The sequence below is a fragment of the Diceros bicornis genome, chromosome 29, assembly GCF_020826845.1.
Source record: "Diceros bicornis minor isolate mBicDic1 chromosome 29, mDicBic1.mat.cur, whole genome shotgun sequence".
Classification (NCBI taxonomy): Eukaryota; Metazoa; Chordata; class Mammalia; order Perissodactyla; family Rhinocerotidae; genus Diceros; species Diceros bicornis.
In genome coordinates, this window is record NC_080768.1 from 34,924,246 (window position 1) to 34,951,288 (window position 27,043).

The following is a 27,043-nucleotide window of genomic DNA, read 5'->3' on the forward strand; positions in this document are numbered from 1 at the left end:
CACTTTGCAACTAAGAAAAATTTACAAACTAGAAACAGGCAAAGTGCCCAGTTTTTTTCCAAGACTTTAGGGAGCAAAGCTCAATTTTGGCTGCACAGCTCAAGATTAATCTAGTACAGATGGGGATATTACAAAAGAGGGGAAAAAAAGAACAACAACATAGCCTTTTTGCTTATGTCTTTCCTGGTCCATCTTAGAGTAAACTGACTACACATTTCAAATGCAGTGGATACAAAGGATATTTAAATTATGACCTTGTGTTGTTTGTTTTTTTTTAAATGCCAAGGTTGACTATTTATTAAATACTGTTCCCCCCAAAAACCCATGAAAAAAGGAGGTACCTTTGTTGAATAAACAAATTGATCGATAAACTTCCCATCTCCTGTAGCATTCTGAAGAGCAAACACTTGTTCAATTTTCACAACTGGAGACATGTTACACTTCTGCAGATCCAGGCCCCCTCTGTGCATGGTAATGGAAGCGGGTAAGGACTTCCTCGCTGCTGCCGTTTTCCAGGCTACTTTAACAGGAGGGGGCTCCTCCTCTTCCACACTCGTGTGCCGCCTCTGGCTGTGTCTCCGGATGTCAGTACCTGATAGTGAGGAGGCCACCTCACCTGCATTGGTCTGTTCTGGCTGGGTATTCAGCACTGATCTTGGTCTTCGGGGTTTTTTAACTTCAGCTTTGGAGGCAACATTCTTTTTCGCTTGGGATAAAGCCTCCTCAGGCTGCTTATCAATATAGATAAAAGTATACTGTTCTATTCTTTCCTCTCGGGTCATTTTCAATGCTTTCTCTGCATGGGCAATGCCAATATCCCATTGAGCACGTTCTCTCTGAGGTCGGGGTTTCCGAATCTTTAAAAAAAAGATACAAGCATTATCGTACATGTTTTAATCTAACAGGTATATTTAAACCAATATGTATTTCCCATGTGATCTTGTCATCTTTCTAGTATACATAAATATCTTCAGGCTCTTCAATCAAATAAATGACATGTTATAACTCCGTAACTCTGATAAATCAGGATTACTATCAGATGACACGCAGGTCTACTCTCTTTTATATATCCTTTGTTGACCACTCTGCTGCACAAGTCCCTCAAAGAGGGAGTCGTCCTTCTGACATCATAGTCATAAAAAGCTAGCAATAATGAGGACAAAGAGAAGAAAGATTACAGCAATGATGACTTTCAGTGGCCAATAAAACACCAACATTAAAAACAACAGCCTAAAGCTCAGGGGTGCTACAGAGAGCAACAGTCAGCTGGCAGAGAGCCAGCATGTGAAGCTGTGCTGCTAGGCTGTTCCATAATGCAAAGAGGAGCAGAACGAAGAGAGAGGACAGAGCTCTGTGGAACAAATGAAAGCTGACAAGACGCAGGAAAGCAGGAATGTATGAAGGAAAAAATAAACCTGAATCACAGTTTCCATAGGTCTCTACGTCCACACTTGATCAGAAGACTTTGGATTGGCAAGACAGATCAGAAAACTTTGAATAAAGGTCTATGAGATGACCAAAGCAATTAGGAATTATCCACGGGGTTAGACTGAGGCAGTTAGAAATTAGCTAATGAAACTATGAGATGGTAGAGTATATGTCAAATACTGATGTATATAAATCTACAAAATGTTAAGTCTGACAAAATCAATCAAAATCCTCTGTGATAAAATTTAGCTTTTAAAGCATAAAAATATGACAAATTTCACAAGAGACCCACACTAAAATAAGTTGAATTTAAAAATCCCAACCAGAGAGATTATCAGGAGAGAATTCATGTCAAAATTCTTAAATATCCACCACCACATCAAACATATTTCTTGGTTCTATCACTTATGTAACCTTGGTTGAACCAGTTACTTAACCTTTCTATGCCTTAATTTCTTCATCAGTAGAAATAGGAATAATAGTATCTACCTCATTTAAGTTATGAAGATTAAGCGAATATATAAAAAATGCTTAAAACAGTGCCTGTCTCACAATAGATGTTCAGTAAGTATTTTAAAAACTTTACTTTCAGAAAACAATTTTCCTAAGTAAGAATAAAGGGGACTCATGGAAAGATGATGAAATAGGAAAAAGAATAAAAATCTGTGGCAAAATCCAAACTTCACTAGCATCTACCAGACGTATGCACATTAATTCAATCCAAAATAGAATCCAACATTGAATTAAGAAGATAACATTTTTAATAGTACTATAATGTTGTTTATATGACATTAAAACTTATTGACACAGTTACAATAAATTATTAAAACTGAAAGGAGTTAAAATAATAAATCATTCTGACAATTGTCTGAATTCAAGTATGAAAAGTTCTACTAAATTATTAAGTCCTTTAAAAACCATATTCGATTGATATTGTTAATATGTTGTCAGTTACCTTTTGTTTCTCAGAGTGGTTGCTGGCTTGTTTGGTTGCCTCAGCCAGTAATTCTTCATACTGTTTATGACCTTTATACTCTCGTACCCGCTTTTCATGAACCCATGCCCTCTCTGGCTGGTTGCTAAAAAATTGGACATGATACTCTCGGGCACCTATAAGTAAAAATTCTTATTAACCATCTCAGAACATAAGCATCCACATATACTGCCAAAAATGTGAACCTAACCCAGATTCCCTAGTATTATTACTCCTATTAAAAATTGTACATCATGGATTGTCCAAAGATATAATCCAGCACCTACCAATTACACAACTAACAATTACTTAAAAATCACCCCAAATGATTAAAGTTAGTAAAGCAAGTTTTAAAAGAAAGAAAATCAGAAATTTTGCTAATTATCAGATTTGTTACCTTGGTTACACACTTAATTTTTACTTGCCTCAAACCCTTTTACAAGCAAATTTAGGTATAAAATAATTTTTCCTTCAAAAAATGTATAACATCTTTTCTTGGGCTTTTAAAAGCCAGGTGCTAGACAAACTGCTTTTCTAGCTATATAAAAGTGTGGTATCCAGACCTGGGGGTGGAGGAGGAGAGGCTACTGAGACTCCTTCAGGAATCCTGTGAGGTCAAAACTACCCTCATAATAATATCAAGATGTTATTTGTCTTTTTCGCTATGTTGACATTTGCACTTAATACTGCAAGAGCAATGGTGGAAGATAAGACTGCTGGCATCTTAGCACAAATAAAGGCAATGAGTGACACCAAACTATACTAAGGTTGTATTCTTCACAACCATACACTGGCAGTTAAAAAAAAAAAAAAAAAAAAAAAAGCCAGTTTTACTTAATATCCTTGATAAAGCAGTAAAAATTATTAATTTTACTAAATCTCAACCCTTGACTACATGTCCTTTTAATATTCCATGTGACAAAATGGGAAGCAGGCATAAAGCACTTCTGCAGACTGAAGCACAAGAGTTATCTTAAGGAAAAGCACTCATGTGACGGTTTGAGTTGCACTGGCCACTGTCTCATGTGACGCCATCCTCACTTGAAAGAAGGACTGGCGGAAGAACTATGGGTATTTACACTTGAGCATTTGGCAGATATTTCCTCAAAAATGAACACAGCAAGTCTGTCACTTCAAAGAAAACAAATGACAGAATTTGTTGCCAATAATAAAATTTGATCTTTCAAGCAAAAATTAGAATTTTGGAAAACTAGTATCTGCCCCTATAAGTCTTCCAACTTCCCAATATTCAAAGAATTTTCTGATGAAATACATGGTTATATTAAATAATGTGATTTAAAAAAATATCCATAAAGGAATATGTCAACATTTGGAAGATATGCATGACTTGGTAAACCAATATTTTTTAAATGGCCAATGTTTGATGTTAAAAAATCATGAAAGGTAAGAGAGCCATTCAAAGTGCAAGACGGAACCAATGGATTTTAATGTAACAAAGTAAAAAAAGCCGGGCCGGCTGGGTGGCATAATGGTTAAGTTCACACGCTCCGCTTCGGTGGCCCAGGGTTCGCAAGTTTGGATCCCCAGCGGGGACGTACTCACCACTCAGCAAGCCATGCTGTGGCAGTGTCCCACATACAAGAAAAAGAGAGGAAGATGGGCACAGATGTTAGCTCAGGGCCAATCTTTCTCAGCAAAAAGAGGAGGATTGGCAACAGATGTTAGCTCAGTGCTAATCGTCCTCACCAAAAAAAAAAATAAAAAAAGAAAAAAATCCCCCAAAAGACAAAGTACAAAAAGTTTATTGATATGATTTCAGATTCCACATTGCAACTAAGTGACCCCTTGTTGAGTTTTGGTGTAATATCAAAGAAATATATCCACAATTATCTGAAAAAGCTATTAAACTACTCTTCCCCTTTTCCAACTACACATCTGTGTGAGGCCAGATTATCTTCATATACTTCAACCAAAACAAATCATAACAGATTGAATGTAGAAGCAGACACAAGAATCTGGTGTCTTCACTTAAGCTAGACATTAAAGAGATTTGCAAACATGTAAAACAATACCATTCTTCTCATTAATTTTTTTGAGACAATAGTTATTTTTCAGAAAAACATAATTAATGATAACATATAATGGGTTATTTTAAAGTGAATTAGTAAATATTTTTAAATTTCTCAGCTTTAATTTCTAAATTAAAATAAACAGTAAAGGATATAACCCAGGTAAACAAAAGCTTTTTAGAGTCCTCAAATTTTAAGAGTAGAAGGCGTTCTGGGACCAAAACATCTGAGAACCGTTGCTCTAGAGTAGTGCTACTCTGAAAGTATGGTTCCCAGAACAAGCCAGTCTGTGACAAAATAAGCACAGAAGTTAAGAATAAGCATTTAAAAACTATGCTAATTTGACATTGCCATGACATCTTGGCACATGATCAGGGGTCTTATCGTATGTATTTTTTTGGACAAGGAGGCTTTTCATTTTTCTCATAGTTAATTTTATTGTATTTTACAGAAATATTGGTCTTTGGTGGACTGGAAATTTAAAAACAAAAACAAAAATTGGTCCTTTACTAAAGCTAGTTTGAAAAACTTCTCTGAAGTATCAAGTTAACAGAGAAATGTAGAAACCGTTCTCGGGGAATTCAAGATAATTCAAGTAGGGAGAGAAAGGCAATAAGCAGATCCTGACTAGAAAAATGTGGGTATAGTCTTAGATTGAACTTAGTTATCTGAAATCGAGTATTTCTGGGATTTGAAAATTTTTAATTTTATTAGACATTAATAGGAAATTATCTAAGGAATTATTTTGAAAATATGTAAAATAGCCTATGAGAAGACAGAAACACACACACACAACTCAGATTTCCATATCATCTAATCTGAGAAGGAAGTGCCAAGCACAAATCTGATTATAATTAATCAAAGAAAGTTTATCAAAAGTCCAAGGGTTCTGAGGGACAAAAACAGAAATATAACCTAAACTAACAGGTAAGTTTGGAGGACAGGGTGATGGGGACAGGTGATAGGGTAAAAAGAACATGGGACATAATCTGTTTCCAAAAGTCAGAGTCAGTTACTCAGAAGCAAACAGATAATCCCAGAGGACTTTATAGTTAAAAACATAAAAACTAAAACTCACAGATAATATAATCTCATTTTAATCTTTATTTTGAACTTCTTCCTCCATTAAATCATTTACTACAGATGAAACAAATCAATTTGCCTCTTTGTTAGCACTTTGTTTCCTGCTGGCTGGAAAACTATAAAATAAGAGTGAAATAAAAACTTAAAGACCTGAGAGACTGAGAACCAAACACATCCGTCTCTGAATAATAGGCTAAATTTCCAACAGAAAAATGTTGATGAAATGCTTTTATATAAGAAAAATAATACAAAGGTAAAATCATCCAGTTTTAAACTTAAAAAATATTACAATTAAAAGTTACAATAGGTATAATGTGATATCACTTAAAACTCTCAGTAAAATCTTTATTTTTGTGTCTATTAATTACAATATGCATAGAGGAAAAGAATCACTCTCAAACTCGTAATACTAGTTACATATCTGGAGGATTAGACTATGGACACCTTTTGCTTCTGACTATATATATTTTTGTATTGTTATAAGCAGAAAAAACATTTCATTTTTAACTTTTAAACTTAAAATGAGACCTAAACAATGAAATATAACTTAAAATAGACATGCGATCCAAACATCTTTCAACATGCTCTTACAAGGAATTATATCTTTATGTGTGAAAACCGTTAATATATTTTCCAGTGCTAAGAATCTGACTAATAACAATACTGACTAATAACAATATGGAAACCAATGATTACTACATATAATGAAGATGAATTTTACAAAGTAAAAATTAAGTTTTATGCCGTGTTTTTTTGGGTTTCAGAAAAACTATTAGAAAACTACTTCATTTAAAACTGCACTGTATAGCCATACCGTGGAATGTTATTTGGCAATAAAAAGAGCTGATGTACTGATAGATGCTACAACATAGAGGAACCTCTAAGACATTAGCCTAAGTGAAAGAAGCCAGACACAAAAGGCCACAGATTGTATGCTTCCATTTATATGAAACGTCCAGAAAAGGCAAATCTAAGCGAGAGAAAGCAGTCAGCGGCTGCTTAGGGCTGGGGGAGGAAGAGAGGAATGGGGAGTGACTGTTAATGGATACGGGATTTCTCTTTTGGGTTGATGAAAATGTTCTAAAATTATATTGTGGTGACGGCCACATAACTCTGTAAATGTACTAAAAATCACTGAATTGCACACTTTAAAAGAGTAAATTTTATGGTATATAAATCATATCTCAAGAAAGCTATTATTTAAAAAACTACTGTAGAAAAAGAGAAAATTTAAAACATCAGAATATGCATTTTTTTAAACCTAAATTCTCAGATTTCTCAAATTCTCATATTTCTGGTTTCCTCAATAATACAAAGAAAATCAGTTTTTCCAGCACTAAAGTAGGAGACTGCCTAGGGGGTACCAGATGAGATTAGATTAATTCATAAAACTAAATTTAAATACTTCCTTTGAAATACAGATGAGGCATGAATTGTGCTTTCATTTGTACCCTATAAAAAAGCTGAAATTAGCAGGTTTTCCTAAAGTAATTAAATGTGAAACTATATAATCTCAAAAGGATGCTTTTCTAAGAGGAGAGAATTGAAGAGCTACAACTCTCACATGATATAATATCTTAGAGTGCTCTGGAGGCCCAGGTATAGACATGAATTGCTTTATTTAAGAAGGCTTGGCCCTCTTGGGAAATCCTTGTTCCTTTCTTCTCCCATTCATAGAATCATAGATTATTCAAGCTGCAAGGTGCTTCAGAGATTACTAGTCCAATACTCTTATTACACAGATGAAGGAACCAGGACTGCCTCCCCCCAACCTCTGTAAATTATAACTAGGTGAATTCAATCACTTTCCCTCTAATATAGAGTAGTGTTTAAGAGTGGAGGTTATGGAATAAGATTTCTCTGAGACTCTACTTACTTATATGAAACATAAGGATAACAATAGTACCAACCCCATAGTGTTCTGCTATGAGGCCTACATAAGAAAATATGTAAGAGAATTGCTTAACACGGTGTGCCTTGCACAAAAGTAGACATTCAACCATGTTGTGTTTTTTTGACTTCTGTCCCATTGATGCGTCCAGTTACCCCAGTTACCCCAAGCTTTAATTAGCAGGTTATAATGACAAGGTGATTGCCTTCCACACCACTGTAGATTCCTGGCTGTGTAGCACAAGAGTTACAGATATGGCTGATCCTGTCACAAATCTGACTTGCTAGACTTATAACAGTGAACTGGGACCAAGATACAAAGTTTAAAGTGAGAGGAAAAGAAATAGGAACAAAGTTGTCACAGATAATAAAGAACTCAACATGTAACAAGAGTGAGTTCACAAAGCAAATACCCAGAAAAAAATTCCAAACTCAAATCTTCCTCTGGCTACTAAGGAAGTCCATTCCAAACGCTAGAATCTCAGGAATCTAATCTACATGTTTTGGTCAAACCCAGGAAAAGGAGTAAGAAAAAGTTAGAACACATCTTTCCTTAATATTTATTAACATTCCTAAGGTAGGATTCTACGCTATATAGCTAGATTCAAGCTATACTTCTATGTCATACTGAATTTATTAGGATGTCCCAGTAAAGTTAGAGATTCAAAAATGGAGTGAAGGAGGAAAAAGCATCCAGCAAAATTTATCAGGAAGAAAAGCACCAGTCTGGGTAAAAAATTACTATCCATAGGAGTCAAAGATGAAATAAAACTGTTCAAAGAAATCTTGGCCCAAATGCCTATTAAGCTCATATAAGACATTTTATTACTTATCTATCTGCTTTCTTTTGGAATTCATATGAGAGGTCAGTCAGATTAAGGTTTTTTAAAAAAAGAAGTGTGAAAAAAATTATAAAACAAATGCAGGATGTTATAAGGGAAAACAAGGACTATATCAGCTGTAGATGCTCTCTGCCAGTTAAGATGACCATAATTATTTCACTGGTTATTAAAAATTGATATAACTATGTATATTGTGGTGTCAGATTATATAGCATGTGTGTATTCTTATATTCATACACAACATTTCAGATTCACTTTCCCCAACCTTTTACTTAATTTCTATTTATGCCTTTTCTTACCTCTTGTATTAATTTTGGTATGAACCTCGAGCTGGGGATCACTTGAAACCATACAAGGCCACCAAGGATAGGTTCCCACCTTAGACCAAACAAGATCGCCAACCTGGAACTTAACACCGGCAGACACTTCTGTTGTTGGAACAGAAGATAATATCGGCTGAACCTATTGGAAAAGGTCATAAAACTTCATCAGCAGAAAAATTTAAAAAAAGAAACTATGTACAAAGTACATTAAACATGCTAACCATGTAAATTTATCTTCAATCATACTTTTCTCTGATACTTGCTATCTATAACTAGCAAAAGGGAAAAAAAGAGGAGGAAAATAATTAATAAGCCCCACTCCAAACATTGAAAATAGGATTGATGGTTTCTAATTGCCAAATTATTGATGAGGCATCTTGAGAATTCACAAAATCTATTAAAAAGCGGCTATAGTTTTGAAAAGGAAAATAATTTACTGAAAATATCTACCTCTTAAACCAGCTTCAAGATTTATTTCAGTCTAACTTCTGAAATAAAGAAGTACGTAACTGTAATAATGTGTGTTAAATGTGTTGTACTTTAATGACTCTGCTTTCACTTTCTTACACAGTATTTGGTTAGACAGTATTCATTTTTTTTTTTTTTTTGTGAGGAGGACCAGCCCTGATCTAACATCCAATGCCAATCCTCCTCTTTTTTGCTGAGGAAGACTGGCCCTGGGCTAACATCCGTGCTAATCTTCCTCTACTTTATATGGGACGCTACCACAGCATGGCTTAGCCAAGTGGTGCATCGGTGTGCGCCCGGGATCCGGCCCGGCAAACCCCGGGCTGCCGCAGCGGAACATGGGCACTTAACCGCTTGCGCCACGGGGCCGGCCAGGTTAGACGGTATTCAATAAAGCAACTCACCGGGGTTTCCTCTTTTAGAATTGGATCTTCTCTTGGTTTTTCTGATACCGTGTCAACCCTCTCATTTGGTCTCTAGGTGAAAAGAATAAAATGGCAGCAAACCAAAGAACTGTGACATACACAAAAAAGAGTCAAAGAAAACTAAATAGCAAAGAGAATAAAGGATATTTATTAACTGAATAATGTAAGGAATAAGAATACAGCTTACACAGTACATGAGGCTGTGTCTTAATACTCATTTTCCATTCCACACCACAGCTATATTTCCCATTTCTTATTTTATTATTTTTAAAACTTAATTTCTTATGTGTGTGTTTTTTTTAACCCACCAGAGTGCAGAAAAATGGGCACTGTGAGATTGCCAGTAAAATGTAACTTGGCATTTTTCTGGAAAGCAATTTGGCAATATGTATGAAAAGCCTTAAATTTTCAGACTCAGACCCAACAAATCCACTTCTAAAAATGTATATTGAAAAAGCATTGAGGGCCGGCCCCGTGGCTTAGCGGTTGAGTGCACGCGCTCCGCTGCTGGCGGCCCGGGTTCGGATCCCGAGCGTGCACCGACGCACCGCTTCTCCGGCCATGCTGAGGCCGCGTCCCACATACAGCAACTAGAAGGATGTGCAGCTATGACATACAACTATCTACTGGGGCTTTGGTGGAAAAAATAAATAAATAAAATTAAAAAAAAAGAAAAAGCATTGAGAGGTATAAAAATATATATATAAGAACAAAGATATGCACACCAGTGCTATTTTTAAGAGCAAATATTAGCAACAGTCTAGATGTCCAAAAATGTAGAATTAAATAAATTATAACTAGATAGTGGAATAATATAAATAAATTTTAAAATGACATGGAAAAATAACATAATGTTATTTGAAAACAGCAAATTGCAAAGCAGTTTGTATAGTATTATTCCAATCGTGGAAAAATAATTTTTTTTCTTTTGTGAGGAAGATTAGCCCTGAGCTAACATCTGTCACCAATTCTCCTCTTTTTGCTGAGGAAGACTGGCCCTGGTTTAACATCCGAGCCCATCTTCCTCCACTTTATACGGGACTCCGCCACAGCACGGCTTGACAAGTGGTGCGTAGGTCCGCACCCGGGATCCGAACCCCAGGCCCCCACAGCGGAGCCACGCACTTAACCACTACGCCACTGGGCTAGCCTGGAAAAATAATTTTTTTTATGTGCACAGAAAAAAGGACTAGAAGGATACCAGCAGATGACGGAATAAGTGATTTTTTTGGGTGTGCTTTTCTATATTTGTCAAATTGTCTATAATCAACATTACTTTTCCAATCATAAAACCCACAAATATGTAACTTAAAAATTAATTCCTACAACCCTTTGGGGAGGCAATTTGGAAGGATCTATCAAAATTCAAAATATGTACACTCTTCAATCTAGCAACTGTATTTTAGGAACCTATTCTACAGAAATACACAAAACAAAATCTAAGCAGAGGGATGGTAACTACAGCACTATATCATGTCAGTAATCTACATGTCTATCAACATCTTTCCACTTTTTATTTAAAAATAGTCTGTATATGCCTTGAAAAATATTTGATATATTGTACACCAAATTGATAAGAGTAGTTATCTTTGGGGAACAAGATTAAGGAAATGGTGAGGGAAGATCTATACTTTTATATTATTTACATTTTCTGTAAAAAGCAAATTACTTTGTAATTTAAAAGATTTTTAAAAATTTCTCACTTGTCAAAGAACAGACTTTGATTTAGATGGCTTAAAAATAGGGATATATCCATCAAATTAGGTCTTAATTCCACTAAAACATATGGCTAATTCTAGAAGCTACTTAAAATTCTCAATTAAAGATATTCAAGACACTGTTGTAAAAACAAAGTTTCATTAAATAAAAGAAATTGTTAGAAAGTTTTTAATTGTTAGAAATGCTAAGCCAGACAAATATCCCAAACCCCAAGTATCAATCATTCATTCAACATTGCCCACGACTTTCCAGGCACTGTTGTGGAAGTTGAGTACACAAGGGTGAAACAGATGTGATCCCTGGCCTCAAGAGCTTACAGCTAGGTAGGACAGACAGACATTAAACAAATAAAAACACAAACATACACTTATACAATGTAAATGTATGAAGAGAAATAATGGTGTTCGTGTGTGTGTGTGTGAGTGTGTATCTTTAGATATGATGGTCAGGAAAGGCCTCTCTGAGAAAGTAAATTATAATCTGAGACTCAAAGGAAGAAGAGGGAGTCTAGTAAAAAGTGGGGGAAAGAACACTCCAGAGAGAAGGATTGGCATGTGTGAGGTCCCTGAGCTTAAAAAAGGTAAAAACTTCAAGAAGGCCATTACCATGGACTTCACTGCCCCAAAGAGGAGAGAGGTTACAAGATGAGAGTGGAGAGGCAGGCTACATTTTGAGGGTCTTGCAGGCCAGGGTCAAGTGTTTTATCTTAAGTGCAATGAAAAGCCACTGAAGAGGATTAGGTAGAGTAATACATAAAGTAACACATGCCAATTTATGTTTTTAGAAGATCACGTTAGCTGTTATGTAGAGTATATTCTGGGAGGGAGCAAGACAGAAGGCAGACTGTTTACTTAGGAGGTTTCTGGAAATACTGGACATGGCCCAGGTGAAGGAAGGTAGTGGCCATTTGTTGAAGGGCACAAAACTAGCTCTGTTGGCTGCATCTGTGGGGTACCATGAATATCTAATCCAACAGGACACACTCATTGAACAAGAAAAGAAAAATCTATGTTCAAATGAAAATTGTTTTCCTGATCACTAGTGTAAGGATACAGCAGTTTAGAAATACTGTCCGCATTTGCATCGGCCCATTTGGCAGCTTCATTTCAGTCTACAGATGTAGCCTAAGCCTTCACCTCAGCCTTTCATTCTCGAGCTACAGCAGGAAGCACATATGTGGCCAAGAAAGCGAGTCATCCTCCTCCACACGTTCAATCTTCATGATGTCTGGGTGCAAGGGATCTCGAGAACTCTTTTTGAGGGCAGATAGATAAGGAGTGACTAATCTTTGCCAAACAACAGAATCCTATTATTGTAAGAGCTGGCCTGTAGCCCATTAACATTTTTCCCTTTCTAGATTAAAGACAGGATTTCCTTCAAAATCTTTTTATTATTCAAATGTATTATCTTTTTTTGATTTTTTGGTTTGTTCCAGATTGTTCACATTTCCTTCAGGCTGGCTTGAAATACTATTAAAATCACTTTCATAGAATTGAAATTTTTTACTCAGTCATTTTATTTTATTTTTTTTAAAGATTTTATTTATTTTATTTTTTTCCCCAAAGCCCCAGTAGATAGTTGTATGTCACAGCTGCACATCCTTCCAGCCGCTGTATGCGGGACGCGGCCTCAGCATGGCTGGACAAGCAGTGTGTCGGTGCGCGCCCGGGATCCGAACCCGGGCCGCCAGCAGCAGAGCGCGCACACCTAACCGCTAAGCCACGGGGCCGGCCCATGCGCAGTCATTTTAAAAGGAAAGAAATGGCAAGGGAGAGAAAGAAGCTCAAGAAGATTTATTTTAAGCTTTCAAAACTAAATAAATAAAAGAAGGAAAAAGAAGTCAAATAAGGATGCTGCAATGATAGAAAGGGAATATACATCGTAAAATGTGCTAATGTGTGAGCAAAACAGAAATATCTAGTAGGCATTTAGAGATCTATGACTTGAGCTCAAAAGAAAGATAAGAGGATAAACCAAGAGACAGCATAGTACCACGAAAACCAATTAAGAAGGGAGGAAGTTTTTAAGACGAAATAGTCAATGGAAGTCAAATGCTTAGGAGTCAAGAAAAATAACGAGTCAGAAAATGCCAACGGATAAAATACTTCTGGGTATAAAATCATTTTTCTTCAGTTGTTCAAAGGATAGATAAGCTTTAAAAGAGATTAAAATCAAGTAAGGACAGAAGATACACTTTTTGGTACTAATAGTGTTGCTTTAGGAAGAGAAAGCATCAGAGAAAAAGATGACAGTGAGTTAGCTCTCTTTCGTGTTCAAGTCATCCTAATTTTAAACTTATGATTTTATGGGTATATAACACGTTTTTACATTTTTAGTTGATTCCACATACAAAGACCTATATTCCAGGAAAGAATCGCAGGAAGTTTCCTAAACAGGAAAAAAATATGTTAAGAGCGTAGCTAAAATAAAATTACATTATCCTAAATATTCCTTTAAAAAAATTTGGTCGGGGGCCTGCCCGGTGGCGCAAGCGGTTAAGTGCACGCGCTTCGCTGCGGCGGCCTGAGGTTCGCGGGTTTGGATCCCGGGTGCGCACCGACACACTGCTTGCCAAGCCATGCTGTGGCGGCATCCCATATAAAGTGGAGGAAGATGGGCACAGATGTTAGCCCAGGGCCAGTCCTCCTCGGCAAAAAAAGAGGAGGATTGGCAGATGTTAGCACAGGGCTGATCTCCTCACTAAAAAAAAAAAAAAAAAAAAAAATTTGGTCTAGTACTTTTATTAAAACCCAAGAGATTTATTAAGATGAATAATATGCATCAAATCTGGGAGATTTCCAAACTCTTTAATAATTTTCAAAACATTAAGCAAAATCATATTCTCTAAAAGAACCCAAAACTTACGTCAATATTTAAGGTGGAAAGAAAATTTTAAAGACAATAAATGGTTCGTGCATTTTTCTTTTACTTTCAGAATAATTGCTTAAGTAATCTTAAAAAAGTCTGTACAAAAAGAACATTTTGCATATGAACAGTTTCTAAGAATTTTAGGACCTAATACTCTGAGGCTAGAGAACCAAATAAGACCTTTAACTTAGTGCTAATGGGTCTGCACCAGTTATTTGGCTTTTTGTAAGTGAAAACGGCAAGCTAAGAGTTAATGACACTAGCCTTAGTGGATAAGCCCACGGAGGTGCTAGTGGAAGACCAATGTTTGAATAGGGCCTACACTCACATGCCTGAGGCATTACACCTGCCAAGAAGGAAGACGTTCAGAAACATTTCCACATGTTTCTAATTTGGTGGGAGGAAAAACAGCTAAAGCAGCTTTACAAAATATACAATTTCAGTAGTGATCTCAGGTCCCCTGCTGCCTAGATGTTTGGACACATTTTCATTGTGGAGAAGATATACTTAGGTTGTTCCAAATAACAGCCACTCTTTAGAAGGCCAAACAGCACAGGATTGGGAGGAAAGACTTGTAGATCAAATACTAAGAAAAAAAAGAAAAAAGTAGTGAGTGAAATCTTGAAGTGTATTTACATAAGATTTTGTTTGCTTGAAAAAGAACCCATGAGTGGGCTTTTAAGGAAAAAAAAAAAATATATATATATATATATATATATATATATATATATATATATATATATATATAAAATATAAATCCAGCTTGAGGACAATCATTTCAAACTTTTTCTCCAGGCACACAGTTCTCAATATGATTCCCTAAGGTGTCTGGGGGAGGGGAGCTGTCCAGTGGCGTCAGCAGACTCAGGCTTCTCTTTCACTTCTAAGCCCTCTACAATGCTAAACACCAAGGGCTTGGATCCCTAGTGACAACCAGGAAGCAGAAGGGTATCAAATATTAAAACACTTAAAAAGGGGGCTGGCCCCATGGCTTAGTGGTTAAGTGCACACGCTCCGCTACTAGCGGCCCGGGTTCGGATCCCGGGCGCGCACTGATGCACCGCTTGTCCGGCCATGCTGAGGCGGCGTCCCACATACAGCAACTAGCAGGATGTGCAACTATGACATACAACTATCTACTGGGGCTTTGGGGAGAAAAAGGGGGGAAAAAAAAAAAAGGAGGAGGATTGGCAATAGATGTTAGCTCAGGGCCGGTCTTCCTCAGCAAAAAGAGGTGGATTGGCATGGATGTTAGCTCAGGGCTGATCTTCCTCACAAGAAAATAAAAAAATAAATAAAAATAAAATAAAACACACCAAAAATAAAACTGTCCTGAAGGAAGTAAAACAGATGTTCAAGTTAAGGGAACTCAATTAAAAAACATATAAGGTTACAAAGCAGATTAATTCGTGCACATTACTAGTCATCTGTATAGCTTAGTAAAAGCATGACACTAATAACAGGCAAGAGCCTTGGAGTTCTAGCTGTAAAGTTCTGTTACCAGAATGAAGGACAACTTTTATGGCACCCATCTCTTAGGCTTATAATAGCCCCAGGTGTGATAAAATTTTAATTAATCAAAATTCAACAGACGACAACTTAGCCCTTTACCTTACTTCTTTGAAAGAAAAAGGAGGAGGAAAGGAGGGGAGAGAGAGAGAGAAAGAGGATGAGAAGGATGGGGGGAGGGAGAAAGGAGGCGGGGAGAGAGGAGGAGGCGGGGAGAGAGGGAAAGAGGAAGAAAGGGTCGGAGGGGAGAAGGAGAGACAAGAACAAACCCTGGATTTTCCCCAAAAATTTCAGGCAATGGTCTTGGTAATATTTAGTTCAATCAATGCCACTTGCTACATTTATACAGTCAAATTGACATTCCTTTATCCCAAGGTGTTGTAAGATCCTAAATAATGAAATATTAAATTAGGCCCCACATGATTTACTAATAAAGACAATGAACTAAAACTCTTAAATTATATCTAACTATTCTAATTCCTGGATATAACAGTTAACTGAAAAGTTTAAGTAATAATATAAAAGAGCCAGGCATACCAGATATCCAACAAAGACATAACTGGCTTTAAAATCTCATTGCAAAGTGACTACTAGAAATATCATTGCACTGAATGTCTCCCTAGATTCCAATAAAGCAAAAAGTATATATGAAACATAGACTATCTTATCCTGCCTCTAATTGCTTCCAGCCCTATTTCTATTTTGAGATATATTTTTAATTCAGTTTATCAATACAGGCAAAAAGTCTAGCCTAATAAGTAAAACTGGATATTCTCCTATTTGCCAGATTCTCTAGAGCAAAAGCAAGATGAGGCAGTAAGACAGTTCTCAGGAACTAGGCTAAAACCAAATTCAGGTTGTATGCATTTTTGTGATTCCCAAGGGTCATGGTGCATCATGTGTCTTTTCACTGAAGGTCTAGGAAACGAATGCTACAGTGAACGTATCTGGAGTGCAAAAAGTTAACCTCTCTCATTCCATTTATTCATTTATTTAATAAATAGTCAGTATAAGAGATTATGTGAGCTAAATTCTGTGGGGGTCATTTAATAAATGACATAAGAAATTAAAAAACATTTCAGAAACCATTTAGTTCTAAAGCTTTCATTTTACAGATGCAGAACTAAGACACCAGAATAGCTAAAGTGTCCCTGATTACTCTTGATCTCATTGACCAGTTTTGACAGCACTTAACACTATCTGAACTTATACGCATACCTGTGTGTGTAAACATGTATCTATGTATTTTCTGGCTCCTCTTATTAGAATATAAGCACCCTGAAAGCTGGCATCTCTACTTTTCATTCATTGCCCTACTTTCAATTCTTAGAAAAGTGTCTAGCACACAGTAGGTACTCAATATATATTTGTTAAATGAATAAGAAAACTACAGAAAAATGAGAAAAACATATTGAAATATCACGGTGGGACTTGTGCGAGTCTAGAACCAGTGTGACCTTTACTCTAGAAAAAGATCCCATCTGAGTTGTATGAAGTACTGGAACCTAGGTACCAAGGGAAAGGTGAGTTGGTAAGAGGTAAACATTTCTTTGAATAAAAGATAATAAATTAATTCATTCAGGCATACCACATATAAAGCAGACAACTGTCACAAAAATGAACAGAGAATATCTGTTCATTTCTTCCCAAATCAATGTCTGGGAAACATCTTCAATTCATACCATGTATTAGAATACTAACTAAAAACTCTCCATTCAAGCTAGAACTGATTTGTTACATACCTACTATTATCAAGAAAACTCATACCGAAACCTCAGAGATATTAAGAAATTCAGCAGCATGTATCTTAACTTACCTATGAAGAATGACTTTTATAAAAACTCTACCTGAAGTTTTAATCAATATACATGAATACTAACTCTGATTTTAATAAAAAGAGTTCCACTATTACTTCAGGTTATTCTGTAGCAAACGCATTAGTAATGACTGTTAAATCCAAGCTCTACGGGCAAAAGTTGGTCTAAAATAATGAAAAACCAATATAATTAACCACCTTCTCTTTGCCTTTCCTCTTCATCTTCAGAAACCAGGAGTTTATTATAAGCAAATAAAAATAAGTGAGGCGATTAGACAAAGAAACATAAGAAGCAAGATTCTTAAGTGCCACGTTTTAAAAATATTTCTTCACTCTACTGACGTCCATTTATTTATTCAACAAATATTTATTCAGCACCTATTATAATATCCCATGCTCCTTGCTAGGGATTAGAAGAAAGAAGTTATCAGAAGTATTTATATTTGAAGAGATAAAAACTGAAAAATATCTCTTGGACTTCCAGTAAATGTGAAATATTACAAAATTTTTCAAAAAGATGTTTCAACTTACATTTTGTTCCTCTGGTTCCAATTTGGGGATTTTGTGTGACTTGCGCTCTTCAGATCTAGATGAGTCATGCCTGTTGCTTTTTTTCCTCTTTTCTTTTCTGCTTTCATGCTTTGACTTTGTGTGCTCACTTGCCTGTACTTCATTTAAAAGGTCTCCACAAAGGGAAGACTCAAACAATTCCCTGCCATTCTGGATAGTTTTGGTTATTTTTAGTTTAATTTCAGGTGAGCCAGTCTTCTTTGGAATCACAGTTTGTGGTACCGAAGGAGGAGGTGGTGGCTGTGGAGGAGAAGGTTTTTCCAGAATTTCATGTGGTCTTGTGTTTGGAATTTCTGAATGGTAATAGTCAGTGGGGCTAAAGTTTCTAACTGCACCAAAGCCATTGGCTGACCCATTGGGATACTGATTATATGACTGGTATTTGGCTTGAGCTTCATACATGCTGATTGATGGTGGATAGCCATTTGTGAGTGGAGGAAGATCTTCTGTTGTAGATGGGTACTGAAAGCCTTGCTGCAAGGTAGCTTCATATGGTGTCTGGCCACCATCTTCAACAATGTCACTGTTGTTATCAAAGGCATCCTCCTGACGGATGTTGGCGGAGTCAATGAGTTGAGGTGGTTGCTGAATTGTGTTTCCCATGATCCCTTGCATGAAAGAGAAAGAGAAATCCATTGTTCTGCTCCAGCATCCTTAACTTTCCCTTTCTCTCATCGGGCCTAAAGTTTTAAAAGAAAAAATTAAAAGGTGTTAATATCTTCACAGGCTAGTGGCTAATCAATTGAAAAAGGATTAAACTAAAATATTCGGAACCCAATTTTCATATCCAGCTATGCATAGACACCAAATATTTTTAAAGCAGATAGCCAATATAATTCTGACACAGGGCAAATACTTTATATCTTAAATGCTTATCTGTTTGAAACTCTCAATTACTTTCATAATAACTTTAGTAACAAAATTTTATTTTCTTTGCAAACATGCAAAATAGTTTTGACATTCCTTTCTGTTTCCCAAGTTAGAGATTATAGATTGTAAGTCTCAGGTTAAAACTGGTATTTGCAAAATAAGCAGTGTCCTGACACATACAAATTAGGTTCCATACGAGCTTCCTTTAAATCATTCATGTTTTGTCCAGTGTTTCTTTTCCTTATTACAAAAATAATAAAATCTTATTGCAAACATTTTAAATACAAAAGGAAAAAGGCCTATTCCTCTCCCCCTCCATCATTCCCATTCCTTTATGTCACGGATAACCACTGTAAACACTTTGGTGGGTATTCTTCCAAATCTTTCTCTACATATTTACATACAAAATTTTTTAAATAGGGTTTATTCTGTGACTTGCTTATTCAACCTAACAATATATCCTAGATATCTTTCTACATCAGCACATACAGATAATTTTCACACATATATCGTTCTTTAGATGGCTGCACAGTAAACAACCGTGGTATCTAGCATGATGTATTTAATCATTTGTGTACGGACAATCATTTAGTTGCTCACAATTATTTGATATTATAAACAGGTCTACAGGAAACTTTCTTTGTGCATATATGTATTTCTATAGGACAGATGTGCAATTTTGATAGATACTGCGAAACTGTTCTTATAGGCTGTACTATATCAATTTACATTCCTACCAACAGTGTGTGAGGATGCCTGATTCTCTACACTCTTGCCACTATCTAGTTGTTTTTAACCAGTGGTACATACAGCAGAATCATCTGGGATACTTTTACAAAATGCACATGTCTAGGTCCATCTATTGATGAATCTAATTCAATAAACATATAGTGAAGCCTAGAGCATGAATATTTTAAGACCACATTCCAGCTGATTCTGATGCACACTTTTGCTTGGGTTATTGCATTATAATCTTTGCATTATAGTCATTGTATTATACTCTTACAACTATTGCATCTCCTCTAGAAGGTGTCTAAAAGATGCCCACATTATGTAACAATGTTATAATATAGATAAGTATCTCTTAGGAAATGCTCTAAGACCACTCTGCTTTGTCATAAGGTTGATAAACCCACATCTTGAGACAGAGGATTAGTGGACAGTCCAGATATTATTTTGATAATCCCATAAACATTTCTTCTAGAAAGCTCTAAGGCAGAGAGGATTCACTACTGTACCAAGTCTGATGAATTAATTGTAGCTGCCTGGAATTCTGTGAAGGATTCTGAGGCTACAACCCAGTTCAATTCCATGACTGATGAATAATGTCTACCATCTTGGTTCTAACGGGATTTACCATAATGATAAAGCAAGTAACGCAAAACAGCAAAGGGAAGAGAGACACAAAAGCTGACAACACACTTTTCAAGGTGTGTCCAATTAAACAGCTGCTGTTTATTCTGCTGTTAGCAAATGTAAAGCATTTTAGAAGTTCTAAGATTGCAAACAAATGAATACGAGAGCATACAGGAAATCAAACTGCCCATACTGCTGTACACTGGAGAGGGGGTGTAAGAGAGCATTCTCATCTTTTCAGCATCTACTCTGGGCCAACCACTTTACACATTGTCTCCTTTCATCCTCATAACAACTCTGCAAGATAGGCATTGTGACTCCTCATTCACAGGTAAAAGAAACTGAGCTTCAGAGGGGTTAGGTGGCTTGCTTAAACCACAAAGCAAAGGGGGCAGAATTAGGATTAGAATCTAAGCATGAGTGACTCTAAAGCCCACTATACCACTTCCACTTCCCTCAGCTATAAGTTCTGAGAGATATGTTTCTTTTGTTTGTGTACTTTATTCCTTGGTCACTGCCAAAGTAACAACTAACTATTCTATAATAACCACAACACTTAATATAGTGCTAGTATGTGCCAAGAACCATTCTTAAGTGCTTTATGTATAGTACTACATTTAATCCTCCCAACAACCTTCAGATAGGTATTAATATTAGTTCCCATTACAGATGGGGAAATAGAGGCACAGAGAGGTTAAATGACTTGCTCAAGGGCATAAGGCTAGTCATTAATTGACAGAGCTGGGATTCGATCCAGGCATTCTGGTTTCAGAGTCTATGATCCTAATTAGTATACCATACTGACAATGCTGATAAATGTTAGAAATCATTTCTTTATATATAGCTTAAGACTTGAAACATTACCCTAATTTGACCATTGGCAAAAACTGCATAGCTCACAGACACAGGAAAGGTATGTTCTAAAATTCTGTAAACACACATGGGGCAACTATACAGGTGGAATTCAAAAGTTCTTCAAACTTCCAACTTGAAGGCAAGTTAAATACTGACGTTTGACAAGATGGAACCTGTGTTTTCGGTTCCCATAACTGTCATGTACAAGCTCAGCTTCCAGATTAGTCTCCCAAATTACAGTCTACAGAGGTTTTCAGGCATATATATTCAGTGACTAAGGTTTCTGATGCTTTTGATTTAGTTCCAAACACAAACTTTTAGGAAGTTTGGTATTTTCCGGCTTCTCTTCTCTAGCCCTAGAACCAAATATTTCATTTTAGTTTGAATTAAGAAGAAAAATAACATTACCATCTTACAACTATATAAGAGTTTACAACTACAGAGCGTTTTCATATACATTCTTATTTGATCCTTAAAACAATCCTGTAAGGCAGGTGTTAGCTTCATTTTTTTTAGATAACTACATTGAATATTTGAAATGCTGAATTTACCAAGACTACAAAGTTTAACTAGTGATTAAGCCTGAAAAAGAATCAATCTCTTGACTTCTAATCCTGTGTTCTTTTCCACAATATCTCACTGCCAGAGAATATCCGACTACCCAAAGAAACCATATAGAACCTTAAGAGTCATAGGTTCAAAACAGAATGTACTGTCCTTTCCCTAACTCAGCCTTCTTTTCAGACTACCCCAGATTTGTCACTGCTTCCACTGTTTTTCTACCTTCCCAGGCTAGAAGCCTCAGGCTCATGGATGATCCATTCTTCCCTCTCTGTTAAGCTATAAAATCAGTCACTGAACAAATCTTGTACTTTCTTCCTTTGAAATCTTTCTGATTTGTTCTTTGATCTCTACATCTATGTCAGGCCACACCCTCAGCACCTTATCCTGAACTATGACAATTGATTTTCTAGATATTTCTCACCTTTAACTCCTTCCTGCACAGCAGTTAGATGATGTGTCCTAAAACTAAATTTCGATAAGTCTACTCCCTTACTAAGAAACTCTAAAGCTCCATATTATACCAAGTCCCTTACATGCCTTTCAAGGTTTTCCATAGTCTTTTTCCTACCAATCCAAAATGTATGTGCATGAACAAACTTTTCTGAACATCCACTGGGACAAATATCTATAATATGTGGCCTCATTCATATGTTACACTTTTTCTAATACTATGAAGCAAAGTATTACTCCCATTTTACAGATGAGAAGAAATGGAACTCAAAAAGATCAAGTGATTCGCCCTTAGTCACATAGCCAATAGAAGTTGAATAAAATGGTGAAACTCAGATCTTCTAACTCTAATACAGTACTCTTTACATGGCAGCTGCCTCATAATCTGCAAACTATCCAAACTTCCTACTTTTTTTCCAATACGCTCCATACCCATAATCCAAATGCCTGTTTGACAGCTTCTCTTGCATCTCACAAGCATCTTAGAATACCTAATGATGAACTCTTCGTTTTTATTTTACTTACATGTGTCCTTCCCATGAGAAAAAAATGAAACCTCCATCTATCAGCTGCCCAAGCCAGAAACCTGGGAATCATGGTACATCCCTTTCCCTCACTCCTACTCTTATCCAATCTATCAGAAAATTCCCTGAGTTTTACCTCCAAAGTACATACCTCACATTTGTCTATTTCATTCCATCTCTTTTGCTCTTCACACTAGTCCAAGCTCCTCACCTAGTCTATTCCACAGCTACCTTCCCAGTCTCCATGCTTCTTTTCCTGCCTCTCTGTAATCTATTTCCCCATATAAAAACCAGTCACCTTTTAAAAACTGATCCAATCATGTGACTAGCCCTCAAAATACAGCAAGGAAAATGAACCACTGCTATACTCAAAAACATGGATGACGCTCACAAATGTAATTTTGAGTGAAAGAAGCCAGACACAACGATTCCACTTATGTAGTATATAGTGTAATTTCATTTATATAAAGTTCAAAAACAGGATAAAGTTAAAACTAAATCTATGGAGATAGCTGTCAGAACAGTAGATGCTTATGAAGGGGGCCATAAGGGAGGTTTCTGAGCTGCTAGTTATATTTATTGATCTAGATACATGGTTTACTAAAATAAACAAAAACAAAAGAACAAAACCTTCAGTGCCTTCCCACTGCACTCAAATAAAATCCAGACTACTTATTATGCCCAGCAAGCTTCTGCACGGCCAGGCCTCAGTTTACATTTCCAAAGTCATCTACCAACATTCTCTGCGGCAGGCATTGCACTCCAGCCATACAGGCTTCTTTCCAGTTTCTCAAATGCGTCAACTTCACTTTTGTAATCAGGATTTTCACATGTGCTGCTCCAGCTACCTGAACACCCGTCATCTCTCAAAGAGGCCTTCTGAGGTCTCCTGCTCATTCTCCTCACTAAGCCTGTTTTTTGTTTTTTTTAGCACCTACCATAATATGTTATACAAATATGTGTTTGCCTTCTTATTGTCTGTCTCCCTCACTCGACTGCATGCTCTATAAGGGCAGGGACCATGTATGTCGTATACAATGCTAGACACTCAGTATTGTTTAATTAATAAAGGAATGAAAGAGTCCCTGTCCTCAAAGGGCTTATAACTAGTATACCTCCATTTAACTACCAGATTTCTGGTAATATTAGCCTACAACATAACTTTACTCACCCATTAATCCCTTGTTTGATAAAAATGCGTTATGCTCATTGTAAAATATAATAATAAGTAAATAAACAAAACATTGACACCCATAGTTATCTGGTCAACTGATCTTCCACAAAGGTGCCAAGGTAATTCAATGGGAAAGGACAGTATTTTCAACAAATGGGGCTGGAACAACTGACTGGATATCTGTATGGAAAAAGTGAACCTCAACCCTTACTTTACATTATACACAAAAAACAGCTAAAATTAGTTAACAAATCTAACACTAAAGTCAAAACCATAAAACTTCTAGAATAAAATATGGGAAAAAATATACCATTGGGTTGGCAAAGATTTCTTAAACAGGAAACACCATGACCTAAGAAAGAAAAAGACTGATAAAATGGATTTCAAAATTAAAAACTTTTGCTTTTCAAAAGACACAGTTAAGAAAATTAAAAAGTGAGTTATAGGCAGGGAGCAAATATTTGCAAAACACATACAGCAGCTCCCCCTTATCCCCGGTTTCGCTTTCCCCAGTTTCTGTTACCACTGTCTGAAAATACAGTAATGCATCCCTTATCGATAGGAATATATTCTGAGAAATGCATTGTTAGGTGATTTTTCGGTTGTTTGAACATCATAGAGTGTACTGAATAGGAACAAAATTTCCCACCCCAAAATGTGTCTCTTTAACATGAGGATTATTTTAGGCTGATTATTTTTAAGACACAGAAGACTCAGAAAGTTTTTCTTGTTACCTCCCCTTAGCTGCCTAAAAGAATTCAGATAAAAAACACTGTCTCAGGAAGCGAGCTCTCACCTTAGCATCACATGAACTAGGTGGTAGACAGGGAGGGACCTAGAAAAGCCTGTTTGTTGGGCTCCCCTCTGTGTTCTTCTGTTTCTGTGTGGCCAAACAAACCCTTGTTTTCCAAATATTTGTTCCTTTTCACCTACCTGTGAATTGCCCTCCTTCCCACTGAAGTCCTTGACTCTCCCCACCCCCAATATCTTCTTTTGTCTTTAGCTAAGGATGGCATTTAAGGTGAGGGCCTGGGCCATTTTGGTGAATTACTTGGTTTTCCTGGGTTTCTCCCATGTATAATGTTATTAAACTTTTGTTTGTTTTTCTCCTGTTAATCTGCCTTATGTCAATTTAATTCTTAGACTATTCAAAAGAACCTAGAAGGGAAGAGGAAAATGGCTTCCTCCCCTACAGTACTTACACACACCTTGATGGTATAGCCTACTACACACCTAGGCTATATGGTACTAATCTTATGGGACCACCATCGTATATATGCAGTCCATGGTTGACCGAAATGTCATTATGTGGCACAACTGTATTAATTGGAAAATTCCAGAAATAATTCTTAATTTTTAAATTATGTGCCGTTCTGAGTAGCATGATGAAATCTCCCGCCATCCCAGTCTAGATGTGAATCATCCCTTTGTCCAGCGTATGCATGCTGTATACACTACCCGCTCTATCACTTAGTAGCTGTCTTGGTTATCGGATCGACTGTCACGGTATTGCAGTGCTGGTGTTCAAGTAACCCTTATTTTACTTAATAATGTCTCCAAAGCCCAAGAGCAGTGATGCTAGCAATTCGGATATGCCAAAGAGAAGCCATAAAGTGCTTCCTTTAAGTGAAAAGGTGAAAGTTCTCAACTTAATAAGGAAAGAAAAAAATCATACGCTGAGGTTGTTAAGATCTATAGTAGTTTTATTACAGTATATTGTTATAATTGTTCTATTTTATTATTAATGTTGTTAATCTATTACTGTGCCTAATTTATAAATAAACTTTATCGTAGGTACATGTGTAGAGGAAAAAACATATATATAGAGAGTGTATATAGAGTTCGGTACTACCCACAGTTTCAGGCATCCACTGGGGGTCTTGAAACATATCCCCTGTGGATAAGGGGGACGACTGTATCTAACAAAGAACATCCTTAATGTTCTTACATTCTAGGAAATGGAGAGAGACCCACTAAGGGTTTCTGAGCAAAAATGAGACAAGTGAAATGACAGGTTAGATAGCTGTTACTCCACAGATTACTTACTAATCGCAAACAGAAATACGTACAATAGAGAGATCTGGCAGGCACCATTTTAAACAAGTGATTAAACATGGCACTACCAAAAGCAGGACAACCCAGCATCACGTGTCTCATGATGTGATTCATTAACACATCATCATCTCCAAAGTATTCTTCCCAATGCTTAAACTGAATCTCAAAATGACGAAACAATCAGACAAATCCAAAATGTGAAACATTCTCTCAGACAACTGGCCTGGGATCTCCAAAAAAGCCAATAACAAACAAACAAACAAAAGGTGGAAAGACTATTCTAGATTTTAAAAGACAAGATTTAATAACCCAATGCAATGCATGAATTCTGCATTTGATTAAATCCTGGATTTAAACATACACACATAGGTGAAAAATACATTTTGGAGAAAACTGAGAAGTATAAATATGGACTGGCTATTAAACAATGGAGCTATTAATTTTCAAGGATATGATAACAATGTTCTGTTTATATAAGAGAATGTCCTTATTCTTAGCAGAGCCACGCTGAAATATATTTAAAGTGTCATGGGACCCACAACTTTCAAATAGTTTAGGATTTAAAAAGCACATATACCTAGAGTAAAAGAAAGGAGGCAAAATGTTAACCATTGGCTAATCCAGGTGTTGACTATAATAGTCTTTTACCTTTCCTAAAGGTTTAAAAATTTGAAAAGTAAAAAGCTGGGAAAAAATAAAAATAAACACTTTGGCTAGGGTTTGGAAGAAGCATTGAAAAGAAAAAGCTACAGCTTCTTAAGGTGGTAAAAGCCTGCATTAAATCTTGACACCATACTCTGACCAAATAAGCCACATGGTCCACATTGTTATATCTTCTAGAAAGTCTAAGTGTGTATAGAGCCATGCTTTTTCGTATCATACCTCCAACTAATACAATAATGCAATAAAGTAGTTTTGATAATTAAAAAAAGATATTTTAGGACTATCACTAAATTCCTTTTTATGTGATTTTTCATATGTACTGGAGTCTGGCAGCCAGCCTTCAAACAGCAGTCACGCCAATTGATATAATAGTTAAGACCAAAAAAAAAAAAATAGTTAAGACCTTACTGGGGCGGCCTGGTGGCGCAAGCGGTTAAGTGCGCGCGCTCCACTGCAGCGGCCTGGGGTTCACTGGTTCGGATCCCCGGCGCACACCGACGCACTACTTGTCAAGCCAGGCTGTGGCGGCCTCCCATGTAAAGTGGAGGAAGATGGGCATGGATGTTAGCCCAGGGCCAGTCTTCCTCA

The 27,043-nt window shown here is 36.5% G+C and overlaps 1 protein-coding gene across 4 annotated transcripts in view; it reads right to left on the reverse strand.

The window, feature by feature from the left end:
* NSD3 (nuclear receptor binding SET domain protein 3) overlaps positions 1–27,043 on the reverse strand; it is a 100,591-nt gene that overhangs the window by 47,337 nt on the left and 26,211 nt on the right. For all 4 annotated transcript variants that reach the window (XM_058525234.1, XM_058525233.1, XM_058525232.1 and 1 more), the window contains exons 2-6: positions 17,906–18,624; positions 9,442–9,513; positions 8,546–8,708; positions 2,384–2,538; positions 342–857 (exon numbers count right to left, since the gene is read on the reverse strand). In XM_058525234.1, the coding sequence (XP_058381217.1) occupies positions 342–857; positions 2,384–2,538; positions 8,546–8,708; positions 9,442–9,513; positions 17,906–18,580 (1,581 nt within the window). In that variant the 5' untranslated portion in view covers positions 18,581–18,624. The remainder of the gene's footprint in view (positions 1–341; positions 858–2,383; positions 2,539–8,545; positions 8,709–9,441; positions 9,514–17,905; positions 18,625–27,043) is intronic.